This window comes from Nyctereutes procyonoides, unplaced genomic scaffold (genome assembly GCF_905146905.1).
Source record: "Nyctereutes procyonoides isolate TBG_1078 unplaced genomic scaffold, NYPRO_anot_genome, whole genome shotgun sequence".
Taxonomy (NCBI): domain Eukaryota; kingdom Metazoa; phylum Chordata; class Mammalia; order Carnivora; family Canidae; genus Nyctereutes; species Nyctereutes procyonoides.
In genome coordinates, this window is record NW_026575159.1 from 33,223,109 (window position 1) to 33,247,047 (window position 23,939).

General features: G+C 57.4%; 2 protein-coding genes across 3 annotated transcripts; one reads left to right on the forward strand and one right to left on the reverse strand.

The window, feature by feature from the left end:
* The first annotated feature begins 72 nt into the window (after positions 1 to 72).
* Positions 73 to 7,380, forward strand: KIFC2 (kinesin family member C2). Of its 2 annotated transcripts, XM_055313922.1 has the most exons (19): positions 73 to 251; positions 521 to 578; positions 807 to 888; positions 1,026 to 1,186; positions 1,302 to 1,440; positions 1,601 to 1,725; positions 1,808 to 1,873; positions 1,978 to 2,106; positions 2,536 to 2,613; positions 2,731 to 2,845; positions 2,920 to 3,029; positions 3,455 to 3,563; positions 3,673 to 3,830; positions 5,531 to 5,635; positions 5,715 to 5,836; positions 5,929 to 6,052; positions 6,181 to 6,310; positions 6,403 to 6,659; positions 6,853 to 7,380. In XM_055313922.1, exons 1-19 carry the CDS (start codon positions 106 to 108, stop codon positions 7,105 to 7,107), a joined length of 2,469 nt encoding a protein of 822 aa, XP_055169897.1. In that variant the 5' UTR covers positions 73 to 105; the 3' UTR covers positions 7,108 to 7,380. The 2 variants fall into 2 exon arrangements, with proteins under 2 accessions (XP_055169897.1, XP_055169898.1); XM_055313923.1 differs by having other exon boundaries at positions 112 to 578.
* Positions 7,381 to 7,760: 380 nt separating this feature from the next.
* On the reverse strand, positions 7,761 to 9,434 carry FOXH1 (forkhead box H1). Its single transcript, XM_055313927.1, has 3 exons — positions 9,236 to 9,434; positions 8,788 to 8,892; positions 7,761 to 8,702 (listed from the first exon to the last, which is right to left on the reverse strand). The coding sequence occupies exons 1-3, from the start codon at positions 9,407 to 9,409 to the stop codon at positions 7,896 to 7,898; spliced, it is 1,086 nt and encodes a 361-aa protein (XP_055169902.1). The 5' UTR covers positions 9,410 to 9,434; the 3' UTR covers positions 7,761 to 7,895.
* Between the last annotated feature and the right edge of the window lie 14,505 nt (positions 9,435 to 23,939).

Here is a 23,939-nt window from a genome sequence, read left to right on the forward strand (position 1 = left end):
GCGAAGGGTATTAGGCGGGGCTGAGAGGGGAACTGGGCGGGGCGACAAGCTGTCTGGGCCGGGCCGCGCGGGGCTGGAGGGGTCTGGGACGGACTGGGCGGGGCGATGAGGGCCGGGGCTCCGTGGAGACGCGAGCTTGGCCTCCCTCCGCTGCCGGCTGCGAGGGGCGAGGGCGGTAGGAGCCTCCGCAGGAGGCTGGGGCGGCTTCCGAGCAGGGGCCGTGCGGAGGCCGTGGGCGTTGTCAGCCTGGGGTCGGTGAAGTAGGGGTGGGAGGCGCGAGGCGGGTGTCCGGGTGCGGCCCTGGGGACTCCGTCCCTGGCACCCCCTTTCCTCCGGGCGCGCGCCCTCCGCCCGCGGGAGCGGGGCCGTGGGGGCGGCCGCCCCGAGCATGCGCACCGGTGTTGCAGCGCGCGGGCGCGGAGTCGGGGTGCTGGGACGCGGGGCGGCGCGAAGCGGGCCCTCTGCCGCCCCGCGCTCCCATGTACGCCTTCTACTCGCTGCTTATCTACATCTTCTACAGCCTCTTCCGCAGGGATGGCGCTGCCACGGCGGCCGGCGACCCCGAGGACCCCGTCCAGGTGAGCGGGGCGGGCGCAGCTGGGCCGGCGCCCCCCTTCCGAGCGGGTTTTGCGGGCCCGCGCAGCGTTTGTTCCCGGGGCGCTGTCGCTGGGGCGGGGGTGCCGTGCGGGGGGCTCCGTCTCTGTTCTGGTGTTGGAAGCGGAGACCTCGCCTCCCTCGGCCCGGTCTCGGAGGGGGGGCCCACAGGCTGCCCCCCATCCTCAGAGGTCCCGCTGCTCCCTCCCTAGCCTGCAGGTTGCAAGCGCGGGGGTCGCCGCCGCCCCGACCCGCCCACGGCGGAACTGTGGACCGAGCTGACAGGCCTGGTCGGTAGGTGCTGTCGGTGCACCGGGAGGGAACCCGCCGGCCGAGGGAGGCGGGGTGCCGTGACCTCTCTGGGAGGGAGGGGCCCAGCAGGTGCCTCCTGCCGGCCTGTGAACCGCGAGCCTCGCCTTCCCCGCTCCCAGGCCTCCCGGGCTGCTCCGAGTCCGAGGATGGGCCGGAAGAGGGAGCCGAGGGCCGCCCTGCCGAGGTGTCCCTGGAAGAGGCTCTCGTGCGTCTTGCTGAGTTCCTCTCCGTCCAGCTGGGGGCGGAAGAGAGCTTCGGGAATCCTCCTGACCTGACCAAGGTGAGCCGGGCTGGGGATCCTTCTCCAGCCCACCGGGACTGTCCGCAGGCCTTCTGGGCTCCCCGTGCTGTCCTCACCTCAGCCTCCGTTGCTCTGGTCCTTGTGTCCTTTACAGCCGACCGATGTCCCCCCACTGTTGACGGTGACCGGTCAGCTCTTGGCTCTCCTGGCGTGGATTCGGAGCCCCAGGGGAAGGCAGGCCCTGTCCCAGGGGACTCAGCCAGCCGCTGAGGGGCAGTGCCCCACTCCTGCTGGTGCGTAGGGAGTAGTAAGTTGTAAAGGGAGTGTGGCAAGGGAGTGAAGCCCGCAGAAACGGAGCGGCCTGGAGTTTGGGGCCCCATGCCCAGCTTTGCTCCCGAGGTGTCCCCTTCTTCAGGTTAGAGACCTCATCAGTCTTAACTGATCCCACCCCAGGATCCCCATCTCAAGAAGAAAGCCCTCCTCTCTCACCAAGGGATGAGGCCCAGGGGCAGAACCCTCCCCAGTTGGAGGAGGACCAGAGGGCATGGCAGCGGCTGGAGCAGCTCATCCTTGGACAGGTAGGGGTCCCGAAGGCAACAGGGACAGGGTGGAGGGCCTTGGAGGGAGATGCCTCACCCTGTGCCCTTCCCTCCTCGTCAGCTAGAAGAGCTGCGACAGCAGCTAGAAGTGCAGGAGGAGGAGCTGGGCCGATTGCGCCTGGGAGTGGTAAGGCTGCTGGCTGCCCCCCTGCCCCCCGGGGAGGGTGACGGAGGGTGATGAGAGGTGGCCCCAGTTTCCAGGTGAGTCTTGAGGGCTTCTCTCTCCGCCAGGGGGCGACAGACTCCGAGAAGAGGGTTCAGCATCTAACCCTGGAGAATGAGGCTCTTAAACAGAGCCTGAGCCTCACCCGGGATCTCCTGCTGCACTGGGGTCCTGGCCCCTCCACCAGGGCCCCCCAGGTATCCTCCTTAGCTGCTACCATTCCTGACGCCTGGGGCTCCTGCACACCTAGCTGGCTACCTGCAACACTGCCCAGGATCTAATGCTGCTGGAACAGAGGCAGGGGGGCCTCTCTGACCTTTCAGGGCCAGAGCCTAGGAGTGTGGACAGGCCCTGGGATGGTCTGTGCAAGGTAGCCCCATCAAGGAGACCCATGCCCGCAGGAGAACACGTCTACCCTGTCCTGTGGCTTTCCCAGTGACGGCCTCAGGAGAGCAGAGGGACCTGGGGAAAGGCGTCCGGCCTAAAGTGGGGAGATGTGGATTCATGGCCAGCTCTGCCCGCCCCTCTCGACATGACTTCCCCGTCCATGACATGGGATGGCTGGAGCGCCCTCGTTCACGTCCCTGCCGGCTCCATAGCTGATCTGGCTCCCACCTTTCCTGCAGGAGGAGGCGGAGGCACTGGTGGAGCTGCAGAGCCGGCTTCAGGAAGCCCAGGACACCACAGAAGCACTTCAAGTCCAGGTGGGCGCTGAGCCCAGGGGCCGGGAAGGCTGGGGCCATGGGGGGCGGGTGGGATCTGAGGCAGGGCCTGGTAAGTGCCTGTTGCCTCAGTGACAGGGGTGGGGTTGGGTGGGCCAGCTGGGGGTGCAGGAGGTGCAGCTGCAGGGCCTGCGGGGGGCCCTTCGGCAGCTCCAGCAGGAGACTGAGCAGAACTGTAGAAGGGAGCTGCGGCAGATGCTTGGGCAGTTGGCAGGTAAGGGCGGGGACCCGCGGTTCATGGGGAGGCCGGGGGCTGGGCTTTCCCTCACAACAAACTCTCCCTGCCAGGACTTCGGACACGTATGGCCAGCCTGCGTCAGGGCTGTGGGGACCTCCGAGGACTGGTCAGCACGTTTACCCAGAGCTGTCAGTGTTCGCTCAGTGAGGCCCGGGGTCAGGTCAGGACCACTGCCCCCTCTCCAGTGCATGCTCTCTGGGCAGCCGGGTCACTGTTCTTCCATGGGGGCCTGTGTTCCTTCTTCCCACCCCAGGGACTTGCCTGCTCCAATGCAGCTGGTAGGCTCTGGAATCAGAACAGCTTGTGATCTCACCCATTCTGGGTGTGATCTCGCCTGTGGGCTTCATTGTTGTCTGTGTAAACTAGGGTGAACAGTAAACCCCTCACGGAACTGTCAACCCCATAGGAGATAGATGTCTTTTTCCATGATCCTCCTCACGTTCTGGGTTTCCATCCTGGGCCCCACCGAATGATGCTGCTAGGGGCCCAAAGCCAGTATAAGTTGTGCATCACCACAGCTGGTAGCTCCGCATTGCCCCAGCACCCCCCCCCAGCCCCCACTTCCTCACATTCCTATCCCACCAGGTATCCTGGGCCCTGGGTGCACTGTCAGCTGGCACGCCTGGGACTCAGCTCCCTGAGGAGCAGCAGAGGCCCCCAACTGGATGCCCAGGGCGGCTGCTGGAGCTCAAGGGTATGGCAGACTTGGAGAGCAGAGGAGTGGGGCGGCGAGCCTGAGGACGGAGAGCCTCCTTGTGCTTCAGGGCCCCGGAGGCAGCCCACTGATGTGATCTCCACCCCAGGAAATATCCGTGTGCTGTGTCGGCTGAGGCCAGGGACACCCTCCAGCCCGGTGAGCTCGGAGCCTGGCCCCAGTGGCACTGTCACCACCTGCTATCGAGGGCGCCAGCGTCGCTTCCGCCTGGACTGGGTCTTCTCTCCAGAGGCCAGCCAGGAGGAGGTGATGCTCTGCCCTTGCACCTGTGCTAACCTTCCCTTGTACTGCCTGAGAGTCAGAAGAGGCTCTGGGTTCCCCTCCTTCTGCCTTCCCAGTAGCTGGACTCCCATGAAGGGAAGCAAACAGGAGGTTCTGGGAGGCAAGAATGACAGCCTAGCTGGATACCTCCTTTCCTTCCAGAATATTCCCTTTACATCCCTTTGCAGTTTCAATGAAAACGAGCCTGCTGGTTTAATGGAAAGGTTAACATTTTTAAAGGTAAATTTTTACTAAGGAAGTAAGAAAAATGAGCGTGTCTGATATGATGGCTGCTGCTCAAAGGGAGCTGGCTGCAGAGCAGGGCCAGGGTGCTGCTGTGGTGGGGACAGTGCTGTGACCTGCCCCCAGGCTTCATGGGCTGCTCACTCTTCCAAGCCTGGTGGAGTGGGCCAGCTGTGAGGGCAGGGCCAGGGTGGGGCAGCGCAGGGCAGGGTGTGGTGGGCGCAAGGGCCGGGGAGCCAGTAGCTTCCAGCCTTGGCACTCTCCTGCCCTCCTCCCCTTGACTCCCAGGCCCAGCTCAGCACCTTGCTTCCTATACTGGCCGTCTCTGTCCACATAGACTTCCAAAGCTCAGGAAACAGAGGCAATCACTACAGAGCTAGCCAAGATTCCGACCTGGGTTGGCCTCACAGGGACAGTGTGAGGAGGGGCTAGCAGGTGGCAGGTGGCCAGAGCTCAATCGCCCACTTCCTGGAGAGCAGGGACTGTTTTTCGCCTGTGTCTCCATCTCACACACTTCCCCTGTCTCAGCCTGCTTCCCAGACTTCGAACACCCCCACCCCCCCCTCCGTTCCCCTCCCCCCCGCGGTCTGCTACCTTCTGGGCAGTCCTCTAGACACCGCTGTCCCTTATGTGTCCGACCAGAGGTGTCTTTCACTGAGCCCCCTCACCTGCGTTTTCCATCTCTGCAAGGACACCACACAGTCCCCGCACCCCGGTCACCCCCAGTGCTTCCTGCCAGTCATGGAATCTTAGTGACCTCACGGGCAATTCTGTATTCCGCGCTCGCTGCTGGCAGTCAAGGCGTTAAGTAGAACCCACAGGCTACTCAGTTACCAGCCTTCTGGGCACAAAAGCTGGCCATGTTGGTGCTCAAAAGGTTACTGCCGGGGTCCAGTTGCCAACAGGATACGAGTCCCAGCCACATCTCCTCAGCTGCCTCTGGACTCTCCCAGGGCCAGGGTTCCTGTGACCTTGGCTAGCCACCCTCTGTGCACCTGTGGAGCCCTCCTGGGCTCACCCTTTATGTGAGTCCTCTCGCTCCGAGCTCCCCTTGATCTTTACACCAGGTGTCACTGCAGTGGTCACCTTGGAGGGGAAGCCTTGGCCTAGAAGATCCATGTGTGCTTTGCTTCCCGTCACAGCTGGGCTTTGAACCTGGCAGTCAAGCCCAGCATTTGGGCTTCTGGCTGCTGCTCCCCTGGGCCTCCAAGCCTCCTCAGAAGTCCAGCGCTCTGTGTCGCTTGTTCTCTCACATCCCTTTCCTTCCTTGCCTGGCAAATTCTTGCAAATGCCAGCTTCTCCAGGGAGCCACCTCAATTTGTTGGGAGATCTGCCCTTCCACCATGCTCCCCTGGAGCCATCCTCCCTGGGTAACCAAGCTCTGTCCACACTGTGTCCCAAGTCCTGGGGCTTAGGACCCCTTGCACCCGTCCTCCCCCTAGGTCTTCAGGGAGCTGGAGCCAGCTGTGCTGTCCTGCCTCCGAGGCTACAGCGTCTGCATTTTCACCTATGGTCAGACAGGGACGGGGAAGACCTACAGTATGGAGGTGGGAAGGGGAGACCCTGGGAGGCTCCTGGGGTCAGGAACTGGGCTGCGAGTCTGATGCAGCACCTGCCCTGTTCCAGGGCCCACCTGAGGACCCTGGCATAGCTCCTAGGGCACTGCAGTCACTGTTCCAGGAGATGGGGACCGGGGGACACCACCGTGTGACTCTCAGCATGGTGGAGATCTACAATGAGGCTGTCAGGTCAGGGCCATGCTATAGCCCGTCCTCTGTATCCTGTGCCCCTCCAGTGACCCTGGGAGTCTCGGAAACCCAGCCCTTCCCTTTCTCACTAGGGACCTCCTAGCCCCAGGGCCTCCTGAACGCCTGGCCGTCAGGCAGGGCCCGGCAGGCCAGGGGGGCATTCAGGTGGCTGGCCTCACGTACTGGGATGTGCCCAATCTGGAGACGCTGCACCAGGTAAGGCTGCCCAGTGGCATCGCGCCCCCCCCCCAGCCCTCCCAGCAGCTCTCCAAGGCCCCCCACCTGTGCTCCCACGCAGGGACGCAGACCCTGCGGCAGGCCGGTCGTGTCCCTCTGCCCTCCAGATGCTGAGCCTGGGGAGGAGCAACCGGGCTACCGCCGCCACCACCAAGAATCGGCACAGCTCTAGATCGCATGCCTTGGTCACGCTAACGCTGCGCACGGCGGCCCCCCCGCGCGGGCTGGGCACCGCAGGTACCGGGTGCGCACCTGAGCCCTGCGGGGGTCGGGGGGCTCGCAGCGCCCGATCTGGGGCTCCCTCCACGCCCGATCGCTCGCCTCGGCAGGCACCCTGCACCTGGTGGACCTGGCGGGATCCGAGCGTGCCTGGAAGGTGGGGGCGGCCGGCACGTCGCGGGGAGACCGAGACGGCGCGCAGCGGCTGCGGGAGGCCCGGACCATCAACCGCTCGCTGCTGGCCCTGGGCGGCGTGATGGCTGCGCTGCGGGCCCGCCGGCCGCACGTGCCCTTCCGCGACTCGCAGCTCACGCGCCTGCTGCAGCCCGCGCTCGGGCCCGGCGCCACCGCGGTGCTGCTGCTGCAGGTGGGCGGGGGGCGGGCGGGAGGGGTGCGGGCCGGGCGCCCCCGCCGTGCTGCTGCTGCAGGTGGGCGGCGGGAGCGGGGCGGGAGTGGGAGGGGACCGGACGACCCCGCGGTGCTGCGGCTGCAGGTGGGCGGCCCGGAGGGGGCCGGGAGCCGCCGGAGCGGGGCCGCCCACCAGCGCCGCTTGCCTGCAGATTTCCACGCGGCCGGAGGACCTGGGCGAGACCGTGTGCTCGCTGAAGTTCGCCGAGCGAGTGGGCCAGGTGGAGCTGGGGCCCGCCCGGCGCTGCAGGGCCCCGCGCTCGGGGACGCCGTCTTCGCTCAGCACCGACACACCGCTCACCGGGACCCCGTGCACGCCCACGCCGGCCCCCGGCAGCCCTCCCAGCCCCGGCCCAGACAGCGACTCCAGCTCGGCCCTCGGGACCCAAAAGGCCGGGGGCTCCTAGTCCCGGCCGCGCCTCTGCCGGCAGAGGCGGCAAAGCCCCTGCCCCCCTCCCGAGTCGGTCCCCCTGCCCCGCGAGGAGTATTTAGCCTAGGGACCTGATCGCCGCTCCCTCCCCCAGGTCCCCGGCTCCCTCCTTATCACCATTTGCTGTTATCACCGCGGCGCACAGCAGGGGATGCCAGGGCTGTGGGAGGTAGGCCCCACCAAGCGGCTACCCCAGTCACCCCCATCACCAAGAATCAGACTTGGCATTAAAATGTTGTCTACTCCTTTACTGTTATCTTCCCCACTACCACCACTGAAACCAAGTAGGGTCTTGATTTCCTTTCCCCAAAAAGGTGCTACTACCTCATTCCCAGGCAGAGGAGGGAGGACAGGGCTTCAGGCTGGAGGCACCGTGTAGGGTCTCCCTCCCCCAGCCGGGAGCCAGGGGTGGGAAGTGACACGTGGTGATGGATGGAAGGAAGGAAGGACACACGGACAGAGAAAGTGGGATCAGGAAGGGGCTACTGCGAGCCAAGCCCCCACTCTTTGCAGTTTGGCCTCTGGGGGTGGGGGGGTAGGAGGGGCCCGACTGAGCATCCAGGCCAGAGCGGTGCCTAGCTAGACCCCAACCCTTGTGGGGTATGGGGTAGTCCAATAAACATGGTGGATTCTCAGCACCGCCGGTGCCTGGTGTTTCAGGGCTGATGCGGCCACAGACACCTCCTGGACCTCTTGGCCGTGGTTCCCCAGCAAGTCAGTGGTGGCAGGAAGGGGTAGAAGAAAGCCGCCCCTGCCCCAGGAGCCTCACAGGCTGTACCAGGAGAGTAGCCAGCCAGGGGTGGAGGCAGCTGGATCCCGGGAGTGGCTCACCCACACATCATAGATGCTCTTGTTGGGTGGTACCCCCTGGAAGAGGGCATCGAGATCCCAGAGTAGCCCTGGGGGGCCGTGAGTTTCAGAGGCCACCCCCCAGTAGGCTGAGCTGGTTGAAGGTGGGCACTGGGGACAGGATGCGGGTGGTAGTGGAGCCAGGGGCATTACCACATTGGGAGTGTAGATGGGCAAGTACGAGGTGGGCAGCTGCCCCCAGAGTGAGGGCCTGTGACTCCCACCGGGCAGCCCTCCGGGGTCTGGGGAAGCTTGCAGTAAGTGGAGAGGCCAGGCTCTGTGCTCAGGGGAAAGGGGCAGGGGCCTGCTGGTCCCCCCCCGGGAAGCCTCCCCGTCTGCTCCCTCTGCTCTCCTGGGCCCAGGGAGCGGGCAGGGCGGCCACGGAGGCTGCTCGCAGGGCAGGGGGGGAGTGCGCACCCCCTCCTCCCTGGGGCTGCCCGGGGCTGCCCCTTCCCGGGAGTCCCCCAGCAAAGACTTTATGCTGAAGCCCTCGCTGGGTGGCGGCTGGGGGCTGGGCAGCGGCTGGGGGCTGGGCGGCCGGTAAGGCCAGCCGTGCAGCACGTAGGGGCCCAGGTCCTTGGCGAAGGCGCCCCGCGCGCCCCTGCTCTGCCAGCGCCGGCACAGGGCGGTGTTCTGCAGCCGCAGCGCCTCGGCGGGGATCAGGCTCACGTCGACGGCCCAGAAGTTGCCCTTGGCCTGGGGCTTCGCCGGATCCTTAGGCACCTGGACGGGGAGGGGAGGCTCGGTGAGGCGTCTGGCCCGACACAGCCCTGCCGCCCAGCTGCGACCCCCCCGCCCCCGACCCCACCTTGCGGAAGCAGCGGTTGGAGGAGAGGTTGTGGCGGATGGAGTCCTTCCAGCCCTCGTAGTCGTCCTTGAAGAAGGGGAACGCGGCCTGGACCTGACGGATGATCTGAAAGCGCGGCCCGGCCGGTCGGCCCGGCACCGTGAGCCCGGAGGCGGGAGCAGGAGGGGGAGGGGGGCAGCACCGCCCCTCCCCCACAGCCAGGCTTAGGGGCGTCGCGCCCCTCCCCCCCCCACCCACAGAACACCTCGGTGCCCGCAGGAGGGAAGGGTGCACCCGCCTGAGCACCTGGGCTCTTTCCCCTGCTGCCCAGGCCTGGACGGGCGCCCTGGCTTAGCCGGGTAGGGTCAGGTGAGGATGGAGGCCGGAGTCCCAGCCTGGGCCTAGAGGGGGACGGGTCCCGCCGAAGGTCCGATCGCCCAGCGTCAGGGAGAATGGGGGTCCCTCTCACCTGGGCCAGCTTCAGCCTGCGGGAGGGCGCGGCCTGGATCACCAAGGCAATCATGGCCAAGTAGGTGTAGGGGGGCTTGTCATGCCGCAGGTATCTTTTCTTCCTCCTCTTGGGGGGCTGGGAGGACGACTCCGACCCAGGGAGCCCCAGGCGTGGGTGGCTGCAGGGCCCCATGCAGGGGAGGCAGGCAGCGTGGGCCGGGGCCTGGCCCCGTGGAGGCAAGGCGACTGGGCGGTGTAGTGAGGAGACGCTGGGGGCCTGAGGCTGGGGGCCTGAGGCCGGGGGCCTGGCGGGCCAGACCCTTTATCATTCGGATGGAAGGGGGAGGGGAGGGGAGGCAAAGGGAGGGAGGAATCGGCTGGTGGGGGAGGGGAGCATTCGAGGGCTGCCACAATTAGCAGGTTTCAGCTAATCTGGAAGGGAGGGGTGGGGAAGATTGCAGTGGGGGCTGCAGGCGGCCACCCAGGCCTCATTCCTCGCTCCTAGGCTGCCTTCAGCACCCCTGCAAGCTGCAAGGAAGAGCCTTTGGAAGGGTCCCCTGACCTAGGGTTCCTTTATCCTGGCTGCGCTGGCCTATTTGGGAGCCAAGGGAGTTGATTTACCCAAAGTTGACCTGCCAAGAGTGGGTGGGGCCTGCTCAGAGTTCAAGGCTGAGCAGTTTCCGGGACCTAGATGGGGGGGGGGGCTTCCTGGAGGAAACCTCAGGAACAAAATAGGTACACAGTTAATCCAAGGCATTTCCCCAGGGGCTGCTGCAGGGCCCCAGTGGATTCCCAAGGCTGTGGAGGCCCCTTCCTGCCCTCCATGATGCCTGTCAGCAGTGTGAGCTGACCAGCTCTCATTATTCACTGTTTACCTCACTGGCCTTCCCTGGCCACAGAGGCCTTTCTGGAGGCAGGTTTGCCTCCCTTTTTCTCTTTTGGTCCTCTGGGTCCGAAGCTCCAGAGCTTGCTACGCAGGAGGTTGCCCCTCCTTCTTCTGGGGCACCTGGGCCGTGCTCCTGGGTGTGCGTGTGGAGGAAGAGGTCGCCTAGCTGGAGAGGGTTTGCTGGACACCTCTTGGGGCCAGGCCTGGAGGATACAGCTCCATGGGTCATAGTTCTGCGCAGGGGGCGTGCAAGGACAGGAGTGAGAGCACAGGTGTGCTGTGGGAGTACACAGGAAGGCTTCTCAGGCAGCCACAGGACCCTGAGGCTTAGTCTAGATGGAAGGAGACGCTCCCCAGGCAGGTGGGGGGTGGCCTGCGTGGAGGAAGGGCACTCTAGGAAAGGGCGGAGCCACAGGCTGGGGGGCCTGAGGGGCCGGCACCGCTGCGCAGGCCTGGCTGTGGCCTCTGAGGATTTTGGCAGGCCTAGGGCCTGCCCCAGAAGTGTGGTCCCAGAAAAATGCCTCTGGCAGGTGCCCTCAGGCTCACTGGTCCCTCTGTTCCCAGACCCTGTTCTGTCCTCACCTTCTCTTGGGCCACCTGATCCGTCAAGGCCTTTGAGTCAGTCAAGGCCTGTGCTCTGGACCGTGACCCAAAGCGCGGCCCTGCCCCTCCCCAGCAGGTTTGCCCAAAGCGAGTGCTAGGTCCAGGACACTAGCAGCGGTGTCTGGTGCTGGTGTCAGGGCCCCCAGGCCCGAGGGGAACCAGAGGAGCACAGGGACACACTTTATTACCCCAGTCCCAGGTCGCAGCTGTGTCCGGGTAGCCAACACTCTTAATTGGTTGGAAATCTGCGGCGTACAGGAGGTTGGCATACAGGAGGTTCGCAACTGGGGCTGCGGCGCTGAGGGGCGCCCTGGAGACGCAGGGGCTGACCCGGGCGATGGGACGCAGGAGCGCACTACTCCCCTCACTCACACCACCTCTTCCGGTCTCGGAGCTCTGGTTAGGGGGTCGCGGTGTCTCCGCGGGCTGTGACCACCGTCTCTGACCTCCTAGCCCTACTCTATCCGCAAAGAGGCCCCCTCCTGCAGGTCTGTCACCACCTCCCTGGCACCGGGCCTGTCTCGCTGGTTTGACATTCAAGGCTCCTTGAGTCCGGACCGGACTCCTCCAACCCCTTAGCCACCACCACAGTGGCTTCCCATCGCCCCAGGGCACCGGGCATGCCTCGCCCTGTGTGTGTCCGGGATGGCTCTGCTTTGATGCACTCCGACTTCTCCCTAAAAGCCCAGGGCGGGGAGACGGGCGCCCTCCCGAGAGCCTCGGGACTGCCGGCCCCACCCGCCCGCCTCGCGCCTCCCGCGCCTCGGAGGCCGCCGCCACGGAGAGGCTGGCGCAGCACCGTGGGTAGCGGTCCCCGCCGGGCGGTCCCCGCCCCCGGCTCCCCGGCCCCGCCCCCGGCTCCCCGGCCCCGCCCCCGGGCTCCCGTGGGGCGCCGCGGCTTCCGGCTGTGGGCCGCGCGGGCCGGAAGTATAGCGTTGCCATGGCGAGGGCCGGGCGCGGGACCCGCCCCCGCGGCGCCCAGAGGAGCGCGGGGTGGCGGGAGCGGTGGCCGGGATCCCGCCGGCTGCGCGGCGGAAGGTGCGGCGCGGACTTCCGGGGCCCGCGGCGGGGGAGGGCGGGGGGCGCGGGGTGCCCCCGGGTCGGGCGCGGCCGACGTGCCTGCGGACTGGTGGTTCCTGCGACCTGCGGGTCAGGTAGGCAGGCGGGGGCTCAGGCCGGCGGGGCGGGGCGGTGCCCGGGTTTCGTGCGGGCTTCGGGCTCGGGCCAGGCGGGGCGCCGGGCGGCCGGGCGGCCGGGCGTCTCGGGGGAGGCGAGCGTGGCTCCGGGCCGCTGGGGCCGTGCAGGCCCCGGGGCAGGGGCGGAGGCGGCGGGGGGCGCGGACTGCCGTGCCGGCCTGCCGCATCACGGCCAGGCCCCGTGGGTGCTCCGCTGGGTGCCGGGGTGCTCCTGGCTGTGCTGCCTCGTTCACTTCAGGGACCGCGAGGGCGCCCCAGCCGGGGTGTCGAGGGGCCGCGGTGCCCGAAGCAGCCTGCACAGAGGCACGCCGGGCTCCTCAGCCCTGCCCCCAGGCTCTCGCTCAGAGCTGCGGTGCGGAAGCTTTAGGGGGTCCTTCCTTCCCTCCCTCCCTGTGCATGGGCTGGCCTTCCTCCTGGTGGCTGGAGCCTCCTCCTCGGCTCTGCTGCTCCGTCTTGGCCTCGTCTCCCACCTGGCTGGGCTGCGCCTGGACTTTGCCCTCTCCTGCCAGCAGGAGGCTGGCGGGCACCTGGGAAGAGCGCTTCGGATTCTGTGGGCTCCACCTCGGGATCTGTGTCCCAGGGATGTCTGAGTTTTTGGTCTCCACCAATGATCGTCTCCACTGTGTAGTTTGGGAACTTCACTCTGACCTCACCTCCAGCGACCTAGCTCACCAGACACAGGGAGGTACTTGGCTGTGGACTTGGAAGGCAGTGGTAGCAGTGTCCCCACTCTCCCGGGTCACCTGAAGACAGTGAAGATTAGCGCTTAATGTCGTTGGCTTCTTAGGAGGAAAAATCACAACCAAATCTTTTTTTTTTTAAGATTTTATTTATTCATGAGAGAGAGAGAGAGGCAGAGATACCAAGCAGAGGGAGAAGAGGCTTCATGCAGGGAGCCCAACGTGGGACTGGATGCCCGGTCTCCAGGATCACACCCTGGGCTGAAGGCTGTCGCCCAACCACTGAGCCACCCCGCCGCCCCACAACCAAATAATTTCTGAGAGCAACCTGAGGAACCCGTGTCCCAAGAAGGCTGTGAAGGAGCACAGACTTGTGGCTTTCCACAGTGCAGCTCCCTTCAATCATAAAGCAAGGTCAATATAGTTAGAAGGCACGTTCAGGGTTCCAAACACAAGGACGTTTCACCACATGATCACCTTGGCTTCTCACACGGCACGCAGAACACGGCACAAGGCGAGCCACCCGACAAGCCAGGTGACAGAAGGGACAGGACACTGGCGACCCAAGCCTCAAGTGGGGCTGTGGGCGGCGGGGGAGATGAGGCCCGGGGGAGGTCCGGGTCAGCTCACGGGGAAGCAGGGAAGGATCCCAGTCCTGTTGGGGTGAGCCGGGCGCAGCCGGGGACAGGTGCAGAGGGGTCGTGTCTGAAGAGTTGGCCGGCTGGCTGCATGCCTCCTCCCCTTTCTAAAGGGGTTTAATCAGTCTTGGGACCCTGCCGACCTCCGCCTCCACCTCCACCTCCACCGGTTATCGGGCCTGGGGTGTGAGCTGGGGCTGGACCCGGCGGGGTCTCGCTGCAGTAGCGTTAACCGCGCATCATGGCCTGACAGGCTCCTGCTTCCGTGAGGGACCAGGCCTGCTGGCCACTGCATCCCGCCCGGCACCTCTGGCGTGGTCTACTCAGTAGGCGAAGCGAGACACCTGGGGGGCTCGTCCCTCACTTTTGGGCTCTCTGTGAACGTCTTCCTAAATATCCTTGATTGCGGCCCATCCCTTCCACCAAATAGCCCACCTCTGTGGCTCTTCGTGACCCTCTGGGATTTCAGCAGTTGCTCCTGAGGGGTCATGGCTCTGTGTTAGCACCTTGCCCCCATCCTTCTCATCTTACAGTGATCTGAAATGCAAATCTGATTTTTATATTTTCCTCCTTGAAATCCTTCCTCACAGACTTCGGAATAACACTCCTCTGCCTTTGCAGGCTAGCCCCCATCCTCTGTCCCTTCACCTAAACCCTGAAGACTTTCCCATGTGTGTGTCATGCTGCCCCCATACTGAACCCCTGCGTGATGATGGAAGGGAGACAGCAAACCTCCCTCCACCCCTTCCACCAAGCTCTGTGGCCTTGGGCAAGGCCTCAGCACAGTAGGGTGAGAGAGAAGGGCAGAGAGATGTAGGACCGGCTAGCTCCACAGATGCTCAGGGGCCAGGGTCCCCTGGAGGAGGAGGAGCTCGACTGCCAGGAACCCTGTTAGGGCAGCTATGATAAGGTCTGCTGGTGGATGTTGGATTCTGGGCTGTGTCCTTCCTAGGCAGCTGTGACAAACGCGAAGATTGAATAGATTGGTACTGGCAGAGGCGTACTGGAGAGGTCCACGGAGATCAGAGAGATTATGGAGATGATCTGGGCAGAGGAGTGCCTGGCATCTTCAAGGTTCTAGGCAGGTAGAAGGGGCCTGGGCTGCACAGTGGAGGTGGAGGGTTGGGCGGTTGCACTGTTCCTGTGCTCCATGCTCAGCCCCGTTTGGCCGTGCCAGGATTCCCTGACGCCTGGGCCATCCTTGGATGTGACCATTGCGGTTTTGTTGATCTTGTGTGATGTGCTGTGTAAGCTTCACGCCCCCCCGCCCCAACACACACACACACCTTTTCCTGTTTGGGAAGGAAGGGAGGATGATGGGGATGCAAGTGACTTTGGGAGCCTCCAGGCCTCAGATGAGGAGTCCGGCTCCTGCCGAACCCTCCCACACGTCAGTAGGTTTGAACGTTCCTCTCTGTGCCACAGGGTACAGGTCAGAGCCCTGCCATTGCGATGGACCTCCCATTTTTCCAGTCCTGACACCCCTGTAGGCACAGCAAAGTGATGGTGCTTTCCATCAGACCAGCTCACCCACAAGCTCAGAGGCTCCTGAGTTATGGTCTGTACTAGCTCCCCAGGGCCAGGAACATAGTTACTGAGCACTTCCTACGTATCAGGCACTATGCTCAGCCCTGAGGACACAGCAGGGGAAGTCACAGTCAAAGGCATGTCAAGTGTTAGAACAGGGTGGGGCGCCTGGGTGGCTCAGTCTGTTAAGCGGCTGACTCTTGATTTCTGCTCAGGTCATGATCTCAGGGTGCCGCGAGCAAGCCCGCATTGGGCCTGCACAGGCTACGTGCTCAGTGAGCAGTCGGCTTGAGATTCTCGCTCTCCTCTGCCCCTCCCTGCATGTGGGTGTGCGTGCCCTGACCCTTGCCCTCTCCCTTTTGCAAATACACATATACCTACTTTTTTTTATAGGACTTATGTCCTATAGGACATAAGTCCTATAAAAAAATTAGAACAGGGTGGAAAGATAGTGACAAGGTGACAACAGAAGACTTCTAAAGAGGTGATATTTACATTATGACCTGAGTTGCAGAAAAGTGAGCGATTCTAAGATCTGATGGAAGAACTTCCCAGACGCAAGGAACAGCTAATACAAAGTGGGAGCAATGATGAAGATAATAGCATCAAATAAACATGATAGACCAGGGATTGGCAGTTTTGTTTTTTTGTTTTGTGTTTTGTTTTTCTGTGAAAAGCTGGATAATGAGGCACCTGGGTGGCTCAACTGGTTAAGCATCTGCCTTTGGCTCCGGTCTTGATTTCAGGGTCCTCTGGTTGAGCCCCACCTGGGGTTTCTGTGCTCAGCGGGGATCTGCTTATCTCTCTTCTTCTGCCCCTCCCCCTGCTCATGTGTGTGCTCTCCGCCCCAAATAAATTAAAAAAAAAAAAAAGCTAGATAGTAGATATTTTAGACATCACAGGCCATATGGCCTCTGATACAACTACTCCATCTGCCATTTTGTGGAGACGGAGCCACAGACAATAGAAATGTGGATATTCTCTTTCAACAAAACTTTATTCCTAGACCTTGAAATTTGAATTTCATATCGTTTTCATGTGTCACAAAATATTTTCTTTCACAATTATTTTTTTAAATTTTATTTATTTATTCATGAGAGACACAGAGAGAGAGTCAGAGACACAGGCAGAGGGAGAAGCAGGCTCCATGCAGGGAGCCTGATGTGGGACTCGATCCTGGGTCTCCAGGATCATGTCTTGGGCTGAAGGTGGCACTAAACCGCTGAGCCACCCGGGCTGTTCATCTTTCACAATTATTAAAAAATGTAAAAGCCATTTTTAGCTCATGATCGTGTACAACCAGATGGCAAGCAGTCATATGCCAACCCCTGTGCTAGATACCAGAAATACTGTTACTCTCTCTCTCTCTCTCTGTCTCTATGAATAAATAAATAAGAAATCTTAAAAAAAATGAATTGACAACATAGATATTTCAGGATTTCCTATTCTATTCATTGATCTTATGCTAATATTCCCACAGATTTGATTATTATAGCTTTATAATAAGTATGGAGATCAAGTAGTGTATATTCTCCAACATGGCTTCTGTTTTCCAAATTATTTTGGCTCTTCAAGATATAGAGCAGTTCTATATAAATTTTAGAAGTAACTTGTCAGTTTTTCCGAAAGGCTTTCTGGAATTTTGTTTGGGATTGTATTGGAGCTTTAAGTCTATTTGGGAGAGATTAGGCATTTTAACAATATAGAATAGAAGATGGTATATTTCTTTTTTTTTTTTTTTTTTTTTTTTTTAAATTTTTATTTATTTATGATAGTCACACAGAGAGCGAGAGAGAGAGGCAGAGACACAGGCAGAGGGAGAAGCAGGCTCCATGCACCGGGAGCCCGACGTGGGATTCGATCCCGGGTCTCCAGGATCGTGCCCTGGGCCAAAGGCAGGCGCCAAACTGCTGCGCCACCCAGGGATCCCTGAAGATGGTATATTTCTATAATTATTTAGGTTTCTGTGTTAACATTAAAAGTAAAACTGCCATTTATTTTGCTAGCAAAAATGCATTTATTTGGGTACAGCAGAGAACTGCAATCCCAGACAGGCAGGTCTGCAGAGTGAAGGAGAGGAACAGAGCAAAGCAGAGAAAAGCTGTTTTATAGAGGAAAGGGGGAGTTAGGAAGGGCTGTTGTAAACTGAAAGCCCATTGGACTAACCTGGGAGTTCCAAGTATAGTGGCTTCTCATTGGCTGGGCTGTTGCTAGGGGGAGAAGACAACCTTCCTCCGGGCAGGGTGGTACAGTAGCATCCACTGTGCTAGATCCGTCTCTTCCTCCTGGGTGTGGAATTGGATAAGGACTGGAAGGGCCAGAGCTCTTCTGCTGGCCTGGGGCTGCGTTCTAAACTAAGTTTACTTTTATTGATCTTTACATTTCCCCTTTTGATTAAGATCTTTCTTTGAGGGGCACCTGGGTGGCTCGGCTGTTGAGTGTCTGCCTTCAGCTCAGGGCGTGATCTTGGGGTCCCAGTATCTAGTCCCACATCGGGCTCCCCGCAGGGAGCCTGCTTCTCTCTCTGCCTGTGTCTCTGCCTCTCTCTCTGTGTCTCATGAATAAATAAATACAATCTTTAAAAAAAAAAAATCTTTGTTTCAAAGCATCACTAATCAAGAGGCAGATTCTCCATATTTACTGGTTTTGCCCCGCAGTACCAGGGAGGACCTTTCCTGGTTGTCATGTCCTAGGCAAGAAAGAACCTGCACAGCATTTGGGAACCATTTAAGGCCACATTTGGGTATCAAGGAAGGTTAGGAGGGAAAACTCTCAGGCACTTCCCATCTGTAGTCTATAATTATCAAGGTCTTACCTGTTGGAGATCATCTTGAAGCACAGAGCCAGCATCACCTTATTGGGTACACTGTTTTTTTGTTTTTGTTTTTTTTTAAGTTTGACAGATGGGTCTGACACGGCTCTACGGGGCTTGATCCCAGGACCCTGAGATCACAACCTAAGCTGAAACCAAGAGTCAGACGCTCAGCCTACTGAGCCACCCAGGCGCCTCTATTGTATAATGGTTCTAAGCCAGGACTCTAGGTCTGAAAGTAGCCAACTGAAATATTTGTGGGCAATTATTCAGACTTAGGAGGGGAGGGTTCTTCTCACAAAGGTAAACCCAGAGTCTTGTGTACCTCCTGGAAGTCTCCACTTAAATGATTATGGAAGCAGAATAGTGGGTACTGCAAGAGCACACTGAGAGAATTAACCAGGTTCATTTGGGAAGATACAGTGCAGGTATAAACATGAAGCAATAGCTAGCTGATGAATTTTGTGCAAAACAGAAAAACTCCAAAGATGTTTGAAAATAATTATTATCTCAAAAGAATTGTTTGGAACCAAATGTGTTACAGATAATACAGCCTATAAGGTTGCAAATTCAGGGATTGTGAATTTGGATAAAAATCTAAAGTCTGTGAATATTTCAGTTGAAAGAAGACTTTTGTGAATTCTGAGCCTTCTAACCTTTCAGAAAAAGCAGTTGAAAAATTAATTTATCATGAGATCATGATGAGGTTGTTTCCAAAAGGCCATAATCATAGTTCCCCCCTTCCCTTAAAAAAAAAAAAAATTTTTTTTTTTAAGATTTTATTTACTTATTCGTGAGAGACACACAGAGAGAGAGAGAGAGAGAGAGGCAGAGACACAGGCAGAGGGAGAAGCAGGCTCCATGCCGGGAGCCCGACGTGGGACTCGATCCTAGGACTCCAGGATCATGCCCTGGGCCAAAGGCAAGTGCTAAACAGCTGAGCCACCCAGGGATCCCATATATGTATTTTTTAAAGATTTTATTTATTTATTCATGAGAGACACAGAGAGAGGCAGAGACACAGGCAGAGGGAGAAGCAGACTCGATCCCAGGACCCCGGAGTCATGACCTGAGCCAACGGCAGACGCTCAACTGCTGAGCTACCCAGGTGCCCCCCATTTACCCCTTTTGTAAGAGCTTGGGAAATGCAGACAAGGGCTTTGTCTTTCCATGAAAGAGAAATAAGAAGCAACAGTGAGAAAAAGGTCCAGGGGCCTAGTCTGGACGTCTTGGGAAAGCTGTCTTGTCAGATGTCGTCTGCTTTAGTCGTGGGAGCTCTTTACCTTCAGGTCACCAGGTGTTGTGCAGGGCCAGTCAGGCTCTCCTGCTTCTTTAGATGGATCTCATGAATCCAAGAGTCTATTTCTCAGAGTTTGGTGGCACAAGCGTGATTAGCAGTTCCTGATAAGGACCGTTTCAGAGAGGTTGAAAGTCTTTTCCAACAGATAAAATCTAATTTGTGGTGTGATGCTTTAGGTCATTGTCTCCGGCGAAAGTACTGTGAAAAGGTTGCTCTATTAAAGCATGGTTACTTTTTTTTTTTAATTTTTTTTTATTTATTTATGATAGTCACACACAGAGAGAGAGAGAGAGGCAGAGACACAGGCAGAGGGAGAAGCAGGCCCCACGCACCGGGAGCCCGACGTGGGACTTGATCCGGGGTCTCCAAGATCACGCCTTGAGCCAAAGGCAGGCGCCAAACCGCTGCGCCACCCAGGGATCCCACTTTTTTTTTTTTTTTAATGATTTTATTTTTAAGTAATCTCTACACCCAACATAGGGCTTGAATTTATAATCCCAGGATCAAGAGTCACATGCTCTACTGACAGCCAGCCAAGTGCCCAAAGCATGGCTACTTTTAATGGAAGTAATTAGGCCTTTACAGTATTGAAACATATCTCCTTTTATCAACTGTGGGTCAAAGGAGGGAGAAGCCAAGTGCGTTGGATGTCTTGTGACTACTTCAAAGGGTGAGAATCTATGAATTCCCAAGGGAGTGGATCCAAGATTTAGAAGGGTTGATGGCAGTGCTTTTAGCCAAGGTGTTTGGAGGGTCTCTACAGACTGTGCCACTGAAGTCTTTTTTTTTTTTTTTTTTTTGCCAGTGAAGTCTTAATAGTGCTGTTAGTGCAACTAACCCTGAGGATCGAGGTTGGTGTGTGTAGTCAAAGTGTTGTGAAACTGCTGAGCAGCATGGATTTGTCAAAGCCACCTGACCAGTAAAATGAGTTCCCTGGTCACTATGACGTTTAAGAGGGGTTCCCTGAGTAGAGGTAATCTTTTCTAACAGAATTTTAGCCACAGAAGCAGCATTGACCTGTCTAGAAGAGAAAGCTTCATTCCAGTGAAAAAACATACAAACCATGACTAAAACATGTTTATACCTTGAGATGGGAAAAGCTGTCAGAAATCCACACGTATGTCAACAGGTTTCCCTGGATTATACTTCAGACAGGTGGGAAAAGCAAAATAGGCACTTTTTGCGTTTCTTTTCTATTTCCCCACCAATATTCGTTCATGAATACTGTCATTCTGTTAGTAGACCAATGGTTTAATGCAAATTTTAGAATTTCTGGTAGGGCTGGATTGTTTTTTTTTTTTTGGTTGTTATTTGGTCCAAACTAGAGTTCTTATTGAGCCCCAAATTACTAGATTTCCAAAATTGTTTTTCTTTTTTTTTTTTAAAGATTTTATTTATTTATTCATAGAGATGCAGAGAGAGAGAGGCAGAGACACAGGCAGAGGGAGAAGCAGGCCCCATGCAGAGAGCCCAACGCGGGACTCGATCCCGGGACTCCAGGATCTCGCCCTGGGCCGAAGGCAGGCGCTTAACCGCTGAGCCGCCCAGGGATCCCCTCCAAAATTGTTTTTCATCTCTGGAGCCAATTCTTGGATATCTCTTGTCAACTGTTCTAAATGTCCTTTGGGAGAACATCCCTTTGGACTATGACAGAGGTCTGGCTCTTGGTTTCCTCCAGAGCAGCATTTTTTGATGGAAAGAACAGTGAGGTGATTTCCTTTGGCCTCCAGGGAGCCGAGTGTGGAATGCGCAGGAAACTCAATAATAGAGCAGCCAGCCAAAGTGTAGCGTGTAATGCTATTTTGGACATAGGACCCATTTTAAATTTATCCCCATTGTAGGTAACATTCCAACGTCATAGAATACCCCAAAGGCAAGCCAACCTTTGGTATGAATGTTTATGATTTTACTGTTGGCTGAGGTACAAGCTAGAATAAGGGGATGGGGCAGCCTGTGCGTGGAAGTAGCCAGAGGTCAGACCGCTGTCTCAGTGGCTTCAGAAGGACTTGCAATAGCATGCCCAGCACCATACTTAACGTTTTCATTCTTTTTTTTTTTTTAATTTTTAAAAAGATTTTATTTATTTATTCTTGAGAGACCCAGAGAGAGAGGCAGAGACCGAGGCAGAGGGAGAAGCAGGCTCCCTGCAGGGGGCCCGACGCGGGACTTGATCCCGGCCCCTGGGACTCCGGGGTCACGCCCTGACTTCGGAGGACACTCAGGGGCTGGCTGGAGCACGCGAGCGGGTTAGCAGCCTTCTTACCCCGGGCCTGGCTCTTTGCAATAACAGCAGAAACTAGAGGGGTTTGGTTAGTTTGGGGGCCTTCGTGTCTGGAGTTGAAAATTAAGAATTTTACTGGTCTTCTGTGTTGACTCGTCTAGCCTGTGAGTGATGTGCTTTGCCGGATCAACCTGGATTGACTTAGCTCCTTCCTGGTCTCTTTAAAGCAGAAAGACCCGGTTCAGCCTGTTAGTAAACACGGAGTTCAGGGCTCCCCGGGTGGATCTAGCCTCTAAAGGAAGACCAGAATTTTCTTTAAAGACATTTGGAGTGGATCGTAATTATGAACAGGTTCATCAGGCTCTTGTGTACAAGCCTGGAGTTCGTTCCAGTCAACAGGCTCGGGAAAAGCTCCCGTCATTGCTCTGTGGAGACTTCCATCTCGTGTTCTTGCGTCTTGCCCAGAGTTAGGGCTTTGTTTCTGTAAAGCCCCTTCCGGATGTCTCCTCCTGGCTAGCTTCATCTGATATTTGGCCTGGCCCTCACAAATAACATGTGGCCTGATTAATAAAAATCTGAGAGACCAGGTAGGTAAGTTTGGGTAACTATGTTAAATTCTTCAGGAATCCTAGGAGGGTCTTTAGGACACTTTTTAACAATGGCCCACAATTTGACCTTGGTCTAGGGAACATAGGAAACTTGGAATTAATGGATTGATTTTTAAAGTTTTTATTTATTTGAGAAAGAGAGAGAGAGAGACAGCACGTGCAGGGGGAGAGGAAGCAGCAGATTCCCTGCTGCAGGGAGCCTGATCCCCTGGATCCTGAGACTCCAGGATCATGACCTGAGCCGAAAGTAGATGCTTAACTGACTGAGCACCCAGGCGCCCCGGGGTTTATTTAGAGCCTCAGAAGACTTAATTTTACTTATTTTAAAAAATGTATTTGTCCATCTCTCTGCCTATCTTGGGGCTCCGACTCCCAAGCCCCGAGGTCGAGTCTCACGCTCTACCAGCTGAGCCACTCTGGCACCCCAGAGGACTTCACTTTAAGTTTTATTCTTTTTCTTTAGAGAGGGAGTGCGCGCCAAGGGGGCGCGAAGGGCAGCCGGGAGAGGCCGCGCCCACGTGAGGTCCGCGAGTGGGGAGTGGGCGCCGCGGCAAGCAGGGGTGGGGGGCTGCGGGCCTTCCTTCCGTGGGGACAGCGAGGCCAGCGAGGCGGCGCTGCAGGCTCCCGGCGCTGAGTTCCCGCAGCGGGGCGGCCCCTGCCGGCCACCGGCTCCCGTCTGACCGAGCTTCCCTTTCCTCCGTGTTCACGTCTGTGCCTGTCCATTGCTGGGCAGCACGTCACCCGAAAATACAGTGACTTGAGACAACAGCATTCATTATCTGGCAGCTGGTCAGGAGTTCAATAGTGCTTAGCCGGTGGCCCTCGTTCAGGGATCAGGGTCTCTTCTGGTTGCAGCCAGGATGGTCAGGCCTGCATTCTCTGGGGGCTCGCCGGGGCTGGAAGGCCTGCTCCGAAGCGGTGCCCTCCCCGGGCTGTTGGCAGGAGCTCTCAGCCCTTCACGCCTGAGCCTCTCCCAGACTGCGTAGACCGTAGACCCGCTTATTTCCTCCAGCAGCAGAGATCCAGGACGCGGCAAGCAGGCGGCTGCATCGCCTTATGGTCTAATCTCCTATGTTATACATGACCATTTTGTTTGCTTGTTTTCTATTCGTTCAGTTTCTGACATTTTTTGGTTTGTTTTCTGTTTGTTAGGAATAACTAAGTCCAACCCATAATGAAGGAAAAGTGGATTAGGCTCTGTCTTTTGAAGGGGGTATCAAAGTATCCCGTACTTTGTGATAATAATTTTGTGAATGATAATGAACATTTTACATTTTCTGATTGTTGGCAGTATAGAGATACACAGTTAATTTTAACATATTGTCCTTGTATTTCACAACCTTGCTAAATATATTTATTCTAGTTTCCATATTGAAGGTTACTAAGGGTTTTATTTTTATTTTTTATTTTTTTAAGATGTTATTTATTTATTCATGAGAGAGGCAAGGACACAGGCAGAGGGGGAGGCAGGGGACCTGGGATCCGGGACTCCAGGATCACACCCTGAGCCAAAGGCAGATGCTCAGCCACTGACCCACCCAGGTGTCCCTTTCGGAAAGTTTTTAACTGCGAATTTAATTTAATAGGTATATGGCTATTCTGTTTCTTCTTTAGTTCATTTTGATAATTTGTTTCATTCAGATAATTTGCCTATTTAAGTGAAATATGGCAATTTTTCTTTTATAAAGGGCCAAATGGTAAATTTTTTAAGCCAAGTGGTGTCTGTTGCAGCTACTCAACTATGTCATTGTAGCACAAAGCAGCCATAGACAATACATAAACAAATGAGTACTGCTACATTCTCATAAAACTTCAGTTATGGTAACAGTAACCAGATTTGGTCAGTGGACTCTCGTTCATTGCCCCTTGACCTAAAGTATTGAATTTATTGTCATAAATTGTTCAGAACACTACTATTTTATCATTTTTATGGTCTGTGAGGTCTGTACCCCCCTTTCTCAGTCATGATATTGGTAATTTTTGTCTTCTGTACATATATTTCTAAAGGTATATTTATTTATTTATCACACACACACACACACACACAGAGGCAGGCCCCATGCAGGAAGCCCCATGTGGGACTTCATTCCAGGTCTCCAGGATCAGGCCCTGGGCTGAAGGTGGCGCCAAACCGCTGAGCCACCAGGGCTGCCCGTCTTCTATATATTTTTAAAAGATCGACTTGTTTATTTTAGAGAAAGTGTGTATCCATGAGCAGGGGTAGAGACAGAGGGGGAGGGAGAGACTGAGGC